Source organism: Bubalus bubalis, chromosome 10 (genome assembly GCF_019923935.1).
Source record: "Bubalus bubalis isolate 160015118507 breed Murrah chromosome 10, NDDB_SH_1, whole genome shotgun sequence".
Taxonomy (NCBI): Eukaryota; Metazoa; Chordata; class Mammalia; order Artiodactyla; family Bovidae; genus Bubalus; species Bubalus bubalis.
Genome location: NC_059166.1, coordinates 78,122,094 through 78,141,109, shown reverse-complemented (window position 1 = coordinate 78,141,109; position 19,016 = coordinate 78,122,094). Strand labels below are relative to the sequence as shown.

The 19,016-nt window shown below is 41.8% G+C and overlaps 1 protein-coding gene across 7 annotated transcripts in view; it reads right to left on the bottom strand.

Moving 5' to 3' along the window:
• The window catches only part of TPD52L1 (TPD52 like 1), a 92,427-nt gene that overhangs the window by 28,612 nt on the left and 44,799 nt on the right, over positions 1-19,016 (bottom strand). For 2 of the 7 annotated variants that reach the window (XM_044924450.2, XM_006049324.3), the window contains one exon: positions 2,895-3,010. In XM_044924450.2, coding sequence (XP_044780385.1) covers positions 2,895-3,010 — 116 coding nt within the window. Of the gene's footprint in view, positions 1-2,894; positions 3,011-4,888; positions 4,922-14,446; positions 14,493-19,016 lie in introns of those variants that run through there. The other 5 variants (XM_044924447.1, XM_044924448.1, XM_044924449.1 and 2 more) reach the window with 5 other exon arrangements.

Genomic DNA, 19,016 nt, shown 5'->3' with positions numbered 1-19,016 from the left:
CGGAAAAAGTGAGAGCCTCACCCCAAAACGGCCTTAGCTTCCTCAGAAGGACCAAGCACCTTAGCGGCAGCAGAGGAAAGCTGAAGGAACTTTTAAAAACACGCATATTGCATGACCACAATAACAAACTCAGGACTGAACAGATTCCTCTTTTAAAATGCAGACTTCCGTCTAAGATGTACTAGCCTCTTGGACAGTATTTGCTTAAGTCTCTCTTCTCAAGGACAGGTCTTCCTGCAGCCAGCACTTGGTAAACAGAACAATATGCTGGTTGTGTGAGTGAATGCAGTTACAGATTCACCCTGAAGTCTAAAGGTGTCCTCCTGGGAATATGGGCTACAAAACAGCGTAAGGTAAAAGCAGACCAGGGTGTGGGGGAAACGGAGCAGGGTGGATCCAGCACAGCTGGCAGACAGTAGGAGAATCCAAGGGAGGGCAGTGTACAGAAGGGGAGACCGGGTGCCCGGCATACCCTGCGACCCCTTTAAGCAAAGCAGTCAGACATAAGACGTCCTTCTACACAAAGCTCTTGCCTTGGATCATGGCCACAACTGATTGCCTGACTTGAAAGCAATCTAACAGGCTGATCTGTGAGGTGTCCACCCACGTGGCTAACAGACCCAGTGGGATCGTCCCTCAGAGAGGAGCTGCTTGTGAGCAGGGGTCCTGGAAAAATATCTCTGGAGAACTGAGGTAGATAAGCTGAACTGTTTACAAGATGTCTCAGTTCTTCATAGGGCCAGCTGTGAGACCGCAGAGATGTCCTTGATACAATTAAACCCTAGCATCTGAGGTCATCTGAATGCATGTGTGGTCTGAAAGAACCTAATTTGTGTGTGTGTGCGAAGGGCAGGCAGTATATAAGGGCAGAAAAAGCGGGTTTAAGAAAAGAGTGAGCATAAAGCATTGGTGGCCTGAGGTGGAGGGAGAAGAAATGGGAATGTGAAAAGGAAAAATAGCAGATTACTTTCTTTGATTTTTGCTGCGCAGGAGCAAAGAGCTGTGCCCAGTGCCCCCAGAAGTCACACTGCTGCTCTTAACGAGATGCAGTGCTTCTTCACGCCTGAGGAATCCAGAAATGAGAGACAGGAGGCATGGAGGCTAATGCATCGTAAGGGATGAAAACATCAATCCTGATAACATGAACAAGTAACAGGGAGTCTGATGTTACTTTCAGAAGTCAGGCTCAAAGTCTGAGGAGTGAGGCACACTGGAGGATCGTTAATGTGGCCAAATGAGACACAAGTGTGTGAAAACTTTGGGGTTTTATGTTCATGGGGGCAACCACTGAGAACCAAGGCGTACTGTTTCTCGATTATCAAAGTAATACATGATCATTGTTGAAAGTTTAGAAAATACAGAATGCAGGTGCACAAAACATAGATGTATGTACGTGTCTGTCCATCTACCTATCTGTCTATCAGTAATTGCCAAAAGAAAAATCAAGTTATTTTCTAAAACTTCGTCTGTTACAGAGGTTGTGTATGAACTTAAACTTGGACAGCAGCAGTGAAGGAGTTAAATTTTAGCTTAGAATCAGTTAGCTAACACCTGTCTGTAGAATATAACTTTTGGACACCAAAACTGACACAAACAAGTCATGATCCAGGATTCCAGGCCTTAAGAAAATGTGGAGCTAGGACGTTCTCTGTCAAGGCTGACTGGTCCATGAACCCTGGCAGGTGTGGCCAATGTGAAGTCAACAAGGTGGTTCTGGATCAGTGGCCACAGACAGACCCAGCTAAAGAACTAGGCCATTTGATCCGAGGCACTGTCCTTACTAAAATAATCTCTGCTGCACTAGAAGAACAAGCTGCTCTTTTATTTGAACATGAAGTTATTTTAGGGTGTGTCTTGTGAAAGCACCTGAAATGTCTTCAGTATTATTAAGAGCTATCATGAACACTCAGCATCAGAACCTTAGAGCTTGGAGAGTCTGGGATGAATGAAGTGGGGTGAGGGTAAGGTGAAGCTTAACTTAAAGCAGTAGAAGAGGCCAAAGCAGGAAGGTGGAGCCCTGCTTCCCACTGGACCAGGGGCTTCCTGTCCTCTGAGCCAGGGATTCAAAATGGGGGTGAACACTGGCCCCTTCCCTCTTGCCCTATTGCTGCTTCTGCTTAAGAAGCTCCCCTTCTCCTGCCATTTCCTCCAACAATGTAAACTCTCCTTAGCAAAGTGTTGAGGGGCTAGTGGGTGACACAGACAAATGGCTTGAACCAAGAGTTGTCTTCCGGACAAACCAGGCAGCCTCCCCAAATCTAGGACCAGATGCTCGGAGCAACTACACAGGATCTAACGAAGCCTAAAGTCATCACAGTTCCCTCTCCACCCCCAGAGCTCTATTCTTCTGAAAAACAGCACATCAATTTAATAAATTCAGTTGCTTCCATGACTGACTTGTCATTATAAAAATAAATCATTTCCAAGTAGTTGTTGAGCTAGGCTGCTGACCAAAAACAACAACTGCTCTTAAAAGGTAGCTGACACCTAAACTGAGGTCTTGAAGGAATTCCATCAGGTTTAAGCATTGTGATACTAAATATGAGGTGCATGTTTACAACTCTTTATTGTTGCTTGAGCATCATGACCATTTGTTTTCCTATGGTCACCATTGGGTAATGGACCATTAGCATTACAAAATACCATAGAAAATGAATTATCTTACAATTCAATACCTATTCAATCTTATTAAATGAAAGACAACATTACTGTAATATGAACCTTTTATTGGACCATATAAATGTTCCAATATATTGGTCCATATAAATGGACCTCCATTTCATAAAACCTTACAGAAAAACTCAAACAAACTTTTTGGCCAACCCAACATCAGACTAACAATAATTCTGAGAATCCAGAGATAGGCATAGCAACAAGAAGATCTCTAAGCATACCTGAACTAGTTCTGCCTTTAACTCTTCTTTTTCTTCCTCGGAGAGCATGCTAGGGGAGTCAGCACTGGCTATTGCGTCTTCATCTCTTCCTTGCAGTGGTTCGGTCTCCAACAAACCTTTAGGCAAGATTGGTAAGATATACTGTCATTTAAAGAATGAATTTAGCCAAATTCTAGTTCCACAGTCTGAAGGACTAGATACTCTGATCGACCCTCTCTCTGAAAAACAACTAAAAATTCCTGAAGAAAATCATTCTAAATGTGTAATGAGCTGCCAAGAAAGTGAAGAATACTAAGAATCGCCCAAAGTTAAGTGAAAGTGGGAAGCTATAGATATAAACGAGTTTTCATTAGTTCTACATTTGCCACCGAGATGAATCCCAGCCTCGGTTTTCACTGTCCCATGGGATGCAGATGACTGGGGACAAAGCCCAGGACTATTGAGGGAGAGGATTTTATGAAGAGACCCCTCCATAAATCTACGTCCCCACAGGGCTACACCCTAAGAGTAAGGTGAACTAGAAATAAATACCCTTTATCCCCACAGGGATCTACAAGGCAAATCACCTGCCTTGACCCTCAGCACAGAATGGACAGACCAACAGAGCCTCCCCCAAGAATTCACGACATCCTCAGGTGGTCCAAAAGAACCTTGAGATCAGTTCAGTTCAGTTCAGTCCTTAGTCATGTCCGACGCTTTGCGATTCCGTGGACTGCAGTATGCCAGGCTTCCCTGTCCATCACCAACTCCTGCAGCTTGCTCAAACTCATGTCCATTGAGTTGGAGATGCCATCCAACCATTTCACCTTCTGCCGTCACCTTCTCCTCCTGCCTTCAATGTTTCCCAGCATCAGGGTCTTGTCCAATGAGGCAGTTCTTCCCATCAGGTGGCCAAAGTATTGGAGCTTCAGCTTCAGCATCAGTCCTTCCAATGGATGACTTATGACTGATTTCCTTTAGGATGGACTGGTTGGATCTCCTTGTAGTCCAAGGGTCTCTCAAGAGTCTTTTCCAACACCACAGTTCAAAAGCATCGATTCTTTGGCGCTCAGCTTTCTTTATAGTCCAACTCTCACATCCATACATGACCACTGGAAAAACCATTGACTAGATGGACCTTTGTTGGCAAAGTAATGTCTCTGCTTTTTAATATGCTGTCTAGGTTGGTCATAGCTTTTCTTCCAAGGAACAAGCATCTTTTAATTTCATGGCTGCAATCACCATCTGCAGTGATTTTGGAATCCAAAAAACAAAGTCTCTCACTGTTTCCACTGTTTCCCCATCTATTTCCCATGAAGTGATGGGACCAGATGCCATGATCTTCATTTTCTGAATGTTGAGTTTTAAGCCAACTTTTCACTCTCCTCTTTCAATTTCATCAAGAGGCTCTTTAGTTATTCTTCACTTTCTGCCATAAGGGTGATGTCATCTGCATATCTGAGGTTATTGATATTTCTCCCAGCAATCTTGATTCCAGCTTGTGCTTCATCCAGCCTGGCATTTCGCATGATGCACTCTGTATATAAGTTAAATAAGTAGAGTGACAATATACAGCCTTGACGTACTCCTTTCCCAATTTGGAACCAGTCTGTTGTTCCATGTCTGGTTCTAACTATTGCTTCTTGACCTGCATACAGATTTCTGAGGAGCAGGTAAGGTGGTCTGGTATTCCCATTTCTTGAATAATTTTGTACAGTTTGTTGTGATCCACACAGTCAAAGGTCTTGGCATAGTCAATAAAGTAGAAGTAGATGTTTTTCTGGAACTCTCTTGCTTTTTCGATGATCCAGCAGATGTTGGCAATTTGATCTCTGGTTCCTCTACCTTTTCTAAAACCAGCTTGAACATCTGGAAGTTCACGGTTTACATACTGTTGAAGCCTGGCTTGGAGAATTTTGAGCATTACTTTGCTAGCGTGTGAGATGAGTGCAATTGTGCGGTTGTTTGAACACTCTTTGGCATTGCCTTTCTTTGGGATTGGAATGAAAACTGACCTTTTCCAGTCCTGTGGCCACTGCTGAGTTTTCTAAATTGCTGGCATATTGAGTGAAGCACTTTCACAGCATCATCTTTCAGGATTTGAAATAGCTCAACTGGAATTCCGTCACTTCCACTGGAAGCATCACTACAAACAAACCTTGAGATTAGAGGTATTAAATAAAACTCTTTTTGACTTTGGTAATGGAAATATACAGATATGGAGCCTAGAACAACTGCAGAAGTGAGGAAACATCATGATCACACGAACTCTTGGTAAGGGGCGTGGGGAGTGCCTGGATTCTTGGTGACACCATTGTGCCACAGATTGTCGAGGGACTTCTGACTTGTCATGTGAGCAAAATGCCTTATTAGCAAAAAAATAAAGAGGTTCCCTATGGAGTTCATCATCATCTGGTCAATGCAAATGCATCGTTCTCTAGGGGCGTAGGACGCAGGCACACACATATAGGGAAGCTTTATTTATGACGTGAATTACAACAGAGCTGGCGTTTATACTTCTCCGGATAAAGGGAAGTCATGCAATACATTCTACTGGAACAAACTGTTACCCATATTAGAAAAAATAAAATGGGACACCTTCACACCATTCACCAATATTAAATTATAAATTTTTAGAAGACAACATGGGACTTCATATTTATGGACTTCTAGGTAAGAAAGGCGGAGACGGCAATGGCACCCCACTCCAGTACTCTTGCCTGGAAAATCCCATGGACAGAGGAGCCTGGTAGGCTGCAGTCCATGGGGTTGCGAAGAGTTGGACACGACTGAGCAGCTTCACTTTCACTTTTCACTTTCATGCATTGGAGAAGGAAATGGCAACCCACTCCAGTGTCCTTGCCTGGAGAATCCCAGGGACGGGGGAGCCTGGTGGGCTGCTGTCTATGGGGTCACACAGTCACACACGACTGAAGTGACTTAGCAGCAGCAGCAACAGCTGTAGGTAAGAAAGTATTTCTTAAGATACACAAAAAAGGGCAAATCATGAAAGAAAGGAGGGATAAGATTAAGAATGAGGTATCACCTCACACTTGTCCGAATGGCTATTGTCTAAAAGACCACAAATAACAAATGCTGGTGAGGAGAAAAGGGAATCTTTGTGCACTGTTAGTGGGAATGTAAATTGGTGCAGCCATTATGGAAAGCCAGTATGGAGGTTCTTCAAAAAGCCAAAAATAGGATTTACTGTATGATCCATCAATTTCACTTATTCATGTTTACCCAAAGAAAACAAAAGCACTGATTTGAAAAGATATATGTACCCCAATATTCATAGCATAATTATTTATAATAACCAAGATATGGATGCAGTCTAAGGGTCCCTCAACAAATGAAAGAATAAAGAAGACATTGCAACAGGTGGATGGACCCAGAGGGTATTATGCTTAGTGAAATAAGTCAGAGAAAGACAAATACTGTTTGTTATCATTTCGATGTAGAATCTAAAAAAAATAAAGCAAACAAATAAAACAGAAACAGCCTCACAGACATAAAGAACAAACTGTTGGTTACCAGTGGGAAGAAGGATCTGCAAGGGAAAACATAGGGGTAGAGGATTAAGAGAGACAAACTACTATATGAAATAAATAAGATACAAGGATATATTGTAAAGCACAGCCAATATTTTTATAATAACTTTAAATGGAGTATTTGTTGTTCAGTCACTCAGTCGTGTCCGACTCTGCGTGACCCCATGGACTGCAGCACGCCAGGCTTCCCTGTCCTTCGTCTCCCAGAGTGTGCCCAAACTCATGTCCATTGAGTCGGTGATGCCATACAACCATCTCATCCTCTGTTGTCCCCTTCTCCTGCTGCTCTCAATCTTTCCCAGCATCAGGGTCTCTTCCAATGAGTTGGCTCAGTATATCAAAACACTGAATCAGCTTTTCACCACCAAAGACTACAACTTTTGTCAGGCAGTTTTCTTCTACAGCTCAGCTCTCGTCCAGTTCCTAGAACCCTGACCTCTCCTCCAGCTTAGGGACTGTATTGATTTCCTGCTGCTGTCATTCTGAAGAACTACAACATCCCCTGTTCGTTTCCCTTAATCCTTCCTATCTTTCTAATAGTTCCTTCATTAAACCCTTTTAAATCAGGCACCTTTTTTGAGCATGCCATCCATCAAGTTCTTTCCTGGTCCCTGACTGATACAGGAAGACTGCCCCCACTCTCCTTTTATTTTGGGGTGAGATGTCTAGAAAAAATATATGTTTCAGATTGTCCCATACCAACCTGGAACGCAGCCACATCTCTGTAAATTGGTCAGGTGCTGGGTGGTGGGGCAGATTGACCCCTGGTGTTTAGTTTCCTAATACAATCTTCTGCAGTCAGGTAACCATGAATGGGATCCAGAATACCTGTCGTACTTAGGGAGAAACTTGCCACCTTGGCCAGGGGTGGGGGTCCTGCAGCTGGAGTGGAGGGTCCTGGCTCTGGCCAGAGGTCTGGATGGAGAAGGTAGAGAGATCTGACACCAGTGAGTGCCAAAGTGAGGCTGAATCAGCCTGGAAGGGCTACTGGGCCCAAACTCAGGTGAGGAAGACAAGATCACAAGCAATATCTGCAGGAAACAGCAGCAGCAGAAGACTTCATGGTCCCAGCTTTCCAAAGAGCCAGAGCAGAATACAAGGCACTACATGGCCCTTCCTGCTTCCATATACTAGCCACCCCCTTAGCTGGGACAAGGGAAAGGGCAGCTAAAAAAGGAGAATTCTGAGCTCAAGGGTACTTTTACTGAGAAATTGAGTATTACTTAAAGGGGCTTTAAAAATGATTGTACTGGAATGGACTAAACCACTTCTTCTTCCACACTATCCAAAGCCCAAGGGTGGTAGGGATACAGGTATAGATCAGGGACAGGTTTAAAAAACAAAATGGAGCACATGTATGTACACCAAGATGTAGTGTGAATAAATCTTGTTGTCCTGCTGTGGAGTACTTTGCATACAAAGATGACCGTTTTACTTTCATTTAATTGTTGTTCAGTCACTCAGTCATATCCAGCTCTTTGCGACCCTATGGAGTACAGCACGCCAGGCTTCCCTGTTCTTCACCAACTCCCAGAGTTTGCTCAAACTCATGTCCATTGAGTCGGTGATGCCATCCAGTCATCTAGTCCTCTGTTGTCCCCTTCTCCTCCTGCCTTCAATCCTTCCCAGCATCAGGGTCTTTTCCAATGAGTCCACTCTTCACATCAGATGACAAAGGTATTGGAGCTTCAGCATCAGTCCTTCTAATGAATATTTGGGATTGATTTCCTTTCATTTAGTACATGCAACAAAATATACAGATTCGTTTTAATAAAAGTAACAAATATCTACAGGTCTGACTCTACTGCAGGATTCATGCTTCTGCATTGGCGAGGTGACATCCTGGGGAAGCAGGTAGGTCTCTATATACCTGTCCAATGCTAGCATCTTCCTGCTTTCATTGTATCTACCACTGGCCGGTAATGACTCAGATGGATCAGTCCCACATATGGGGCTGAATGACAACAAACTGAACCAGATCCAACTGAGAAGTCATTGTGGGCTGGTCTCAGCCATTGCTAATGGGGTCTCTCACTCATAGTACCTGGGTTGGGAGTCTGGCTCAGTCACAAGTCACTGGGCTCTAATTTAGGCTAGTCTGACTCCTAACCCTTCTATATCTCACAGCCCTTTGAAGAATAGTAAACAAAATGTTGGTAAACACAAATCAAGAGTGAGCTCTGGATTAAAATATCTCCCCTCTAGTCTTGAAATGAAATCAGCCCCTGGCATCAACATACTTTTAATGCATCCTTGTCAAGTGCTCCAATGAATTGCTGTTGTTGTTCAGTCGCTAAGTCATGTCCGACTCTTTGTGACCCCATGAACTGTAGCACACCAGGCTTTTCTGTCCATCACTATATCCCTGAGTTTCCTCAAACTCATGTCCATTGAGTCGGTGATGCCATCCAAACATCTCATCCTGTCTTCCCCTTCTCCTTTGCCCTCAATTTTTCCCAGCATCAGGTCTTTTCCAATGAGTCAGCTCTTTGCATCAGGTGGCCAAAGTATTGGAGCTTCAACTTCAGCATCAGTCCTTCTAATGAATATTCAGGGTTGATTTCCTTTAGGATGGACTGGTTGGATCTCTTTGTTGTCCAAGGGACTCTCAAGAGTCAGTGGATTAGGTTGTGGCTTCATGTATATGATTGAAACAGTACAGACAGCTATGAGTTAAAATGACTATGAACTGTGATTTCAGTTGAGTGATCATATCCTGAATTGCTGGCAAATACAGAAAAGTTACAGAATTTCTCTTAAAAAGCAAAACAGTCTTGCATGTATGTGTGTGTTTGCACCAATATTCAGAAATAAACAAATAAATTTAGCCTAACAAAGAAGAATAGTGTATATTTTCAAAAAGAACACACAGCTATCCTAAGGACTTAAAAAAAGAATTCAATAAAATAGCTCAAATGAAAATTAACCATGTTTTAAATAATAAATTTAAGACTGCAATATTTATTACTTAATCACATTTTCTTTAGGATGTTTGGTAAAAATAGCTTTAGGCATTCTTTTAACATAAAACTTCAAAGTATCTTCACTTATTCCCTAAGGGAAAAACAACTGAGCTAATCTCAACCCTGTTGGATTTATGATTATCTTTAAGTGAACAAAGCCCCTAATACATATTAATTTGAGAAGGGTAGAAATTAAAGCTATAAAACAAATTTATTCATTGGAATCCTTTCCACAGGATTCACTAAATCTTTCACAAAGAAGCCAAAATATTGTTTCTTAGGCACCACCTTGTAGTCTCAGCAGAGGCCTCAAATGCTAACAGTACAGTGAGGCCTCTGCACTGCCGCGTCCTAAAACCAAGGCCTGAGCCCTGAGGCAGGACAGAGCCGGGTGCGGGTAACCTATCTCCAGCCTTTGAGAGCAGGGGTGAGACATAAACCCCGACTGTCGCCTGTGACAGTCTGTAGCTGTAACATATGCATCCTCACCACCATCCAACACTGGAAAAAGTCCAGGGTGGGCTTTCATCTCCCAAACCCTCTCGTATAGGAGTTGCTTAATGAATGCTTATTGAACCAATACCCTAGAATAGAAAACCAAACTATCAACTCTTCTTTTTGTTCACTGAAATATCAGTTCAGTTCAGTTCAGTCGCTCAGTCATGTCCGACTCTTTGCAACCCCATGAATTGCAGCACGCCAGGCCTCCCTGTCCATCACCAACTCCCGGAGTTTACTCAGACTCACGTCCATCGAGTCAGTGATGCCATCCAGCCATCTCATCCTCTGTCGTCCCCTTCTCCTCCTGCCCCCAATCCCTCCCAGCATCAGAGTCTTTTCCAATGAGTCAACTCTTCGCATGAGGTGGCCAAAGTACTGGAGTTTCAGCTTTAGCATCATTCCTTCCAAAGAAATCCCAGGGCTGATCTCCTTCAGAATGGACTGATTGGATCTCCTTGCAGTCCAAGGGACTCTCAAGAGTCTTCTCTAACACCACAGTTCAAAAGCATCAATTCTTCAGCGCTCAGCCTTCTTCACAGTCCAACTCTCACATCCATACATGACCACAGGAAAAACCATAGCCTTGACTTGACGAACCTTTGTTGGCAAAGTGAAGTCTCTCTTTGAATATGCTATCTAGGATGGTTATAACTTTCCTTCCAAGGAGTAAGCGTCTTTTAATTTCATGGCTGCAGTCACCATCTGCAGTGATTTTGGAGCCCAGAAAAATAAAGTCTGACACTGTTTCCTCTGTTTCCCCATCTATTTCCCATGAAGTGATGAGACTGGATGCCATATATATATATATGTATAGATTTTTTATATTCTTTTCCATTAAGGTTTCTTATGGGATACTGACTACAGCTCCCTGTGATATATAGTAGGACCTTGTTGTCTGTCTATTTTATATACAGTAGTTTGTATCTGCTAGTCCCAAACTCCTGTTTTATCCTTCCCCACCCACTTTCCCCTTTGATAACCATAGCTTGTTTCCTACATCCTATCAAAATGCCCTTTGCATATCTCTTCATTATCCGTCATATTTGTCTATCCTTTTGAAGGTTTACTGCTACAACCCAATATTGCTTGCTGTGCCTACTGCTTACTGTGATTTAGGCTTTTATCACTACACACTCAAAAGTATTTAAATCTCAGCTAAATTTTATCTCCTTGCTTTCAGTGGCTTTCTCCACGACTCAACCTACACAACACTCAAATTAATATTTTGAACACAATACTCTCATCATGTCAAAACTAGTTTAAAAAACATTAAGTGGATGAGATTTGTTTCTAAACTAAATTTGAAAATTCTAATACTAGCATTCAAAACCATCTACAGCAGTCTACAAGTGATGATTCCAACTAGCTTGCCTAAGATTTTCCCACCAATGCTTCAAAACCCAACAGGCTGTCACATGCCATGTCCCTCGGTCATATTCTAGTCATTCCTATTTTCATACCACCCCATCTTTCTCCGAATTCTCTCTCCCCTTCCTCTTCAGTTTCTCTTCAGAGAATCCTACCAAGTTGCCAACAACACTAGGAAAATAAGCTAATGTGTTGTGTGCCTTAAATTAATCTAAAATGTTGCCTTTTTGCTTCCTTTACATTTTATGATATATACTGCTCTACATATTGCTACTAAATAGCATATACAGAGTATAAGCTACATTATAATTTGCATTATAAATTTCAGTAAAACACACAATACTATATATTACTATAGTTATAGTTAAACAAGTTTATGAAGAAAACATTTCAGACACTGTCTTGCAAAAGTTTCGTGTCCTTAAAATATGAAGAACACATGAATCATCACTATTAATAGCATTGTTTTCTAAAGCTTTGCTGTCATTTAATAATGTAACTAAAACAAGTCATCTCTGTAATGCTTAGCCTGAGAGTTACTAATCAGCTAACTTATCTAAAGATGCTTCTGAGGTTTTAGAAGACTAAATTAAATTCTTATACTCCATCTTTCTGTTTTTTAAAAAAATATGCTATTTAGGTGATAATCCACATAGTTAGATGCTAGTTAAAATGTACTCATCTCTAAAGAAAAATTTATGACTGATCAAAATCTAACTTTGGCTAGAGATAGAAGTGACATGCTACTACAGATACAGATCAACGTAAGTATGGAAACATTTCCTTCCATTTCTCACTCATGCATATGTACAATGTGACTGTCTTCTGATTGTGTAAGAAAACATACCTTTGCATTGGGTATTGATGAGGTCACCAAAATTCAACAGAACTAAAGTTAGCAGAAAGTATATGGCACCCAGTGGCTTCCCTGGTGGCTCCCAGGTTAAAGCGTCTGCTTCCAATGTGGGAGACCCGGGTTCAATCCCTGGGTTGGGAAGATCCCTTGGAGAAGGACATGGCAGCCCACTCCAGTACTCTTGCCTGGAGAATCCCATGGACAGAGGAGCCTGGTAGGCTCCAGTCCATGGGGTCGCAAAGAGTTGGACACGACTGAGCGACTTCACTTCACTTCAGTGCTTATACAAGCACCGCCCAGCCACGAAGGGCAACCTATCTTCAAGGAGCCCAGATCAATCCAGGATGCACTTAAACCATATCTGTGACTAAAGTCTGACCAGGGCTCTTACTCACCTCCCAGGATAAGAATCCCAGATAGCATGAACTGGCCCCGTTTACCCCAGGCTCCTCTGGGCTCCCAGCTAACCCACATCTTCAGGGTGCTCCTGAAGGCTCTGAAAACTGTGGGCATTTGAGGATAGGCAGGCCTTGTTCACCCTATGGCTACAGTGCCACTGCCCAGGCCCATGTGAGTGGCTTGCCTTGTGGCATCATTTTACTGAGCTAACTATAGGAAATGTCATTGCATTAAGTACAGTGTGAAAGACTAGCTGGCCATTCAGGCTGGGATCACCTGGTTGGCTGCATATTTGAATGATATCAGATTCCAAGCTGTCATCTGAGGTTTTTCTTAGGTCCAGATATTTTATGTCACTATTTCACACTGTGGTAATCAGCCTCTTGCTGCTGCTGCTGCTAAGTCGCTTCAGTCGTGTCCGACTCTGTGCAACCCCATAGACGGCAGCCCACCAGGCTCCCCTGTCCCTGGGATTCTCCAGGCACGAACACTGGAGTGGGCTGCCATTTCCTTCTCCAATGCATGAAAGTGAAAAGTGAAAGTGAAGTCGCTCAGTCGTGTCCGACTCTTCGCGACCCCATGGACTGCAGCCTACCAGGCTGCTCCATCCATGGGATTTTCCAGGCAAGAGTACTGGAGTGGGGTGCCATTGCCTTCTCCGAATCAGCCTCTTAGATGATAGCTTTTACTAACAGATTTTCTGGGAGATTGTCAAGTACATCAAATTTCTAATGGGAAAGTCTGTGCTCTTTACTTTCTCAGAACAATATCTATTTGAGAAACCAAATGATCAGCAAATGATTATTTGGTAAGCACTGGGAAGGACACAGACAGTTCGATGACATCAAGATGTTTAGCACTTATGCCGTATTTTAACTGTGTGATTCATTGTCTTTCTCCTCCATTAGATTATGAGGTACTTTATTCACTCAATACTTGGTACTCCATAAATATCTGTGGAATAATTTAATTAGCTATTATGACCTTACATATGTGCTATTCAAATGCCTATACATTAAATCTGATGTTCAGTCAGGAGAACATCTTTCTGTGGTGTTGACAACAAGATGACCAAGACTTACAACCAGCGTGATGGCCATTGACAAAAGTGGTAAGTAACATGGCAGAGAAGTAACAATCAACATACATCAATATATCAGCTGCCCTGGTACCAGCACTCCATTTCTGTTACTGCATCTAGTCCCTTCAAAAACTACGTTAAACCTGAGGCTAGCTTTCATTCTATCGATGTTCTGCCTGAGTTTATACCTCTATAATTGCAGATAAAACAATTCTGAGTTTCTACTTCCTTGAAAAAGATACAAGTAAAATGAGAAAGATTAACATGAATTAGGATCCTTAAAACATGATGGGTGACCCAAGAAAGTTAACTCCATTTGGTAACAGAACACACCCACAGCAGGATCTTACCCAACATCCCCACAAACTGAAAATAGACATATACTCAGGACTTTGGCCACCTGATGAGAAGAGCCAAATCACTGAAAAAGACCGTGATGCTGGGAAAGATTGAAGGCAGGAGAAGCAGACGACAGAGCATTACATGGCAGATGGCATCATCAACTCAATGGACATGAATCTGAGCAAACTCCAGGAGATAGTGACGGACAGGGAAGCCTGACGTGCTGCAGTCCATGGGGTTGCAAAGAGTCGGACATGACCGAGCGACTGAACAACAGCAACATTTGTGGTAGAAAGGTTCTCTTCCTGTCACCCGGGACATAGTTGTATTATACTTTCCAACATCAGTGTTAATTTATGTTCTTTAGAATATATCGATAAAAGATAACTGTGAGTACTGTAGAAAAAAAGTTAAAAAGAAAATGTTTAAAAGTGTGTCAAGGGAGCAAGCATAAGATGTTAGTTAGGTTTTCTGAAATGAAAGCCAGCAACAGAGAAGCTTAAGTTCCTTACAGTTGATGTGGTAGATGCGTTTTGCCAGGGGCTGTTTCTGAACGTCACTCCCGTGGGACCGCCATGCATCACAATGCATCTGAGCCATGCAGACCTGAGCTTTTATGTCTCAACCTGAGGTCACATGGCCCTATTCACACCAATGGCTTCTGTTGCTTACAAGCGTTTCAAGTGAACACACTCCAAACCATGGAGAAAAACATGAAGTCAATTTTCAATGAAAAGACATAAAATATTTATTGTGAATCATCTTGGCTCTCCAATGGCCTGTGTTTCAAGTATAAGATTAAGGCACTTAGAATACGTTTCCCATTTCAAACCATCATTTGCTGGTCTTGAAAGGCACAATTCAACACACACAAAATAGATGCGTGGTGGATAAATCTGCAACTCAGACCAAAGCAACCCAAAAACACAGTCATAAAAACACAGCAGCCACAAATTTGTGGCTAAAAAAACAAACAAATAGTTGTGGAAAAACAAAAATAGCTAATCTTCCTGTGGGACAGACTCTAGGAACTTCCTTCTCTGAATAAACTCCTACACTGATGCAGAAAACTAGAACTATTGCAGGAGTGTGTATAGACAAACCCCAAACAGGTAGACCATCCAAACCTTTAAACCATCCTTTTCTTTTGCATCCCCATCCTCATTTCACAACCCCCAGCCCCAAACATATATATTCAAGTTTGCCTCTCATCGAATTTGGAAAAAGAAATCAAAACTAACAAAAGATAAATCCTCCAAATTTAACACCCAGCCTCAAATTTTTGCCTTGAACAAGAAGGGAGATGGTCTCTTTTCTATTACAAGAAAAGCCCAGGGTAATAAACTATCCTGGATCCAAACTCATCAACAAAAATTAACACTCATTTTTTAAAAAAGAAATCTCTCCTCTTGTTCTCCCTTCCTCTCCCCTCTTTCTTCTTAAACCATCAGCTACAGGTACCACAGCCTGACTCCAAGGCCTGATCATTTAAAAAGCTTTGGTCAGAGGTATAGGCAGTCTTCCCTTTATGTTAAACAATCAGTTCAATAACAGTCACATTTATCCAGTTTCACTTATTAAAACTTTAGCATTTCAAATAGCTGCTATTGACAATGTCCAGGAGAAAAATCTCTGTTCTCCTGAAATCTGAGAAGGAAAATAAATGCTAAAGGAGCTAGAAAGATGTGTTTCTGAATCATGAAATCTTTAGCAGAAATAAAATATGGAAGAACTAGGAAAGTTTAGGGCTTCCCAGGTGGCACTAGTGGTAAAGAACCCGCCTGCCAATGCAGGAGACAGAGGCGATGGGGATTCGATTCCCTGAGTCGGGAAGACCCCCTGGAGGAGAGCATGGCAACCTACCCCAGTATGGAGAATCCCATGGACAGAGGAGCCTGGCAGGCTATAGTCCGCAGGGTCACAAAGAGTCGGCTGAAGCGATTTAGCATGCACAAAGGCAAGTTTGTGCCTTTCAAGGTAAGATAAATACAATAAAATGCAATGACTAAATAAAATATGAAAATATAACCTTACTGGTAAGAAGGAAAATGCAAATTAAAATTTAAAAATCATATGATTCTTCATCTAAGAGATTAGCAAAAATGTGAACATGGGAGCACAGCCTGTGCTGGTAAGGTTGTAGAGAAACAGGTCTTCCTCCACGTCACTCACTTCCAGACTGTGACAGCTGATTGAGAGCCCCTCTAACCCTGCACTCCCACTTCTGTGAATCAATCTTATGGAAGAAAAGAAGACTTAAGAAAACAGGTATTAAATATTTACTGCAGCATTGTTGGCAGCGGTAGAAAACTAAAAAAAAACCTGGATGCTCATTAGTATAGAAATGTCAGAGACAAGCACAGGACACTCGCACAGAGTACTATTTTTCAGTTATTAAAAATAATGAATTGGATCGACATGCATGGACCAGGAGGAAGGTTCACTGTATGTTGTTATATGTGTTAAAGCAAATTGCCAAGTCATGTTTGCCTATGACCCATTTGGGAAGAAGAATAAAAACTGTTGGGAAAGGCAGTCTCAAGAATGAGGTCTTCAGACCTCCATCTGGCAGAATAAGAAAGGGCCTTGGGCCTGGGATATTTCATACCAAGAAATAAAGAGCCCACATGGCCTCTGCGGGGTTTATCACCTCGTAAGGGAATCTCTTTCCTTATCTCAGGCTTAGTGGGTGCTTTTTTGCTCTGCTTAAGCATGTGGCAATGGCCTCCAAGCACACCCCAGCTTTCAGTATTTCAGACTGCACAGGGGTGGGGTTGGGATCATTCCTCTCCATTGCTGATGGTGGTAGAAAGGAGAGGGGTAAGTAAGATCCATTGCCCTTGTCTACTTGGGTGAGGGAGGGGACTTGCTAGTCCTGAGGGACCTAGGCACACTAATGAAGCTGATCTTTCTCTCTTTCTATGTAAGCAAAGCACTGTTCCATCGAGTGCTTGACTGTGTTGCTGTATTTTCCTTGGTAACTCCAATATCAAGACACAATGGACAAGAGTGTTTAAAGTTCTCTCCTGGCATTGGTGTGTGGTGTTTTGCTCCCTTGGGATAAATATCCAGCACACAGTACTCTGCTCAACAGAAATACCTTTTATATGTGAACATGAATGTTCGTGTGTTTCTAAGTGTACTGAGAAAGGTGAGAAAAAATACACACCAAATCATTAATGCTATTTATTGCAAAAGGGTGAGATTGGACAGGGAAAAGATTAACTGTTCGACATACCTCTGTATTACCTGGTTGGTTACAATAAGTATATGCAATTGACTGGATGTTCGTGGTCCCCCCAAATTCACATGTTGAAATCATAATTTCCAATGTGATGATATTAGGAGGTGGGGTCTTTGGGAAGGGATTAGGTCATGAGGGCTTCCCTCGTGGCTCAAATGGTAAAGAAGCTGCCTGCAATGCAGGAGACCCAGGTTCAATTCCTAGGTTGGGAAGATCCCCTTGAGAAGGAAATAGCAACCCATGCCAGTATTCTTGCCTAGACAGAGGAGCCTGGCAGGCTACAGTCTATGGAGTCATAAAGAGTTGGACATAACTGAGTGACTAACACTTTTAGGTAATGAGGATGGAGGCCTCATGAATGGGATTAGTGCCCTTATAAAAGAGACCCCTGAGAGTTCTCTCCCCTTTCCACCATGTGAAGACATAGCAAAAAGATGGCCATCTATGAACCAGGAAGTGGATTCCCACCAGACACAGAATCTGCTGGCACCTTGATCTTGGACTTTCTAGCCTACAGAAGTGTGATAAATATATTTCTGTTGTTTAGGCCACTGAGTCTATGGCATTTTTGTTATGGTAGCCTGAATGGACTAACATAGTATGTAACTGTTAAAACCTCTCAAAATTTGCATTTTATAATTTCAAAATTATAGATAAGTAAAATTTAAAAGGATAACAAAACTATAAATATATATACAAGATACTACCTATCCCAGTCAATTCAGGTAAGAAAGATAAGTACTTAGGTCCTGGCTATTTATCTTTTAAGTTATCCAGAAAATGAGACTATAGGTTCAGGAGTCTCATGGTTACAAATGTCTCCCATTGTTAGAGTAAGAAAGTCTTTTCTAATGTCTAACTCAAATTACTCTCACTACCATCAAAGCAAACCCCTCATTTCCATTCAGAACAAACATTTATTTATTATCTTGTTTCAGTGGAATCAATGAAAAATTATACAATATCACTGAAGTGTTATTTTTAACAATATTAACTGGTATGTTCAGCAAACTCTCTTAAAGACAAATACTGAAAACTAACAACAAAAAAGTGAATTGTTAAATGTCAAAAAAATGGAGGATTATTTTTACACTTTATGATAAGTCTGTTAAAAACAAACATTTTGCATTGTAAAACACCAATTTTCCAGAAAAACAATGATAACATTAAAAGCTCAAAATATCATGCTAATTTTAAAACATATAAAACTGTAGTTTGAAATTTTAAAACAAATTTTATGTTAAATGCATATATTTTCTATGCAGAGGAAAATATTATATGGAGGAAATCCACAAAAATCTTTAAAATGAGTATTACTGGGAAGTGGATTTATAGGTGACTTTTTCATTTATTTCCTCTTTTCTATATTCTTCAAATTTTCTAAAATAGATATATATTAAGAAAAAAAGTCCCTATCATTCTAGTTGGGTTCCTTGGGGCTCCTACATCATACTTAGCTCACCTAAGGATAAGCTGGTCTATAACATCACCAGAGAGCCTTTGATGGCTCTTTACTAGATGTAGAATAAAATATAACCATCTTAGCAGAGCATCAAGACTGGACAGAGCCCCTCTACACTGAGCCCTTTGAGAGTCTTTATCAGGCAGCCTGATCTCCACCTGCATCAGCTCATCAGCCATTCTCAGAGCATTGGGCAATCTCAGCTCCCAATCCTCTACTCACACTGCTCTTTGGCAAGTCATACCCTTCCCTTCATGTGTTCAACACTGCTTCATCCTCAGCCTGCCTCCGGCTAAGTCGCTTTAGTGATGTCCGACTCTTTGTGATGCTATGGACAGTAACCCTCTAGGCTCCTCTGTCAATGGGATTCTCTAAG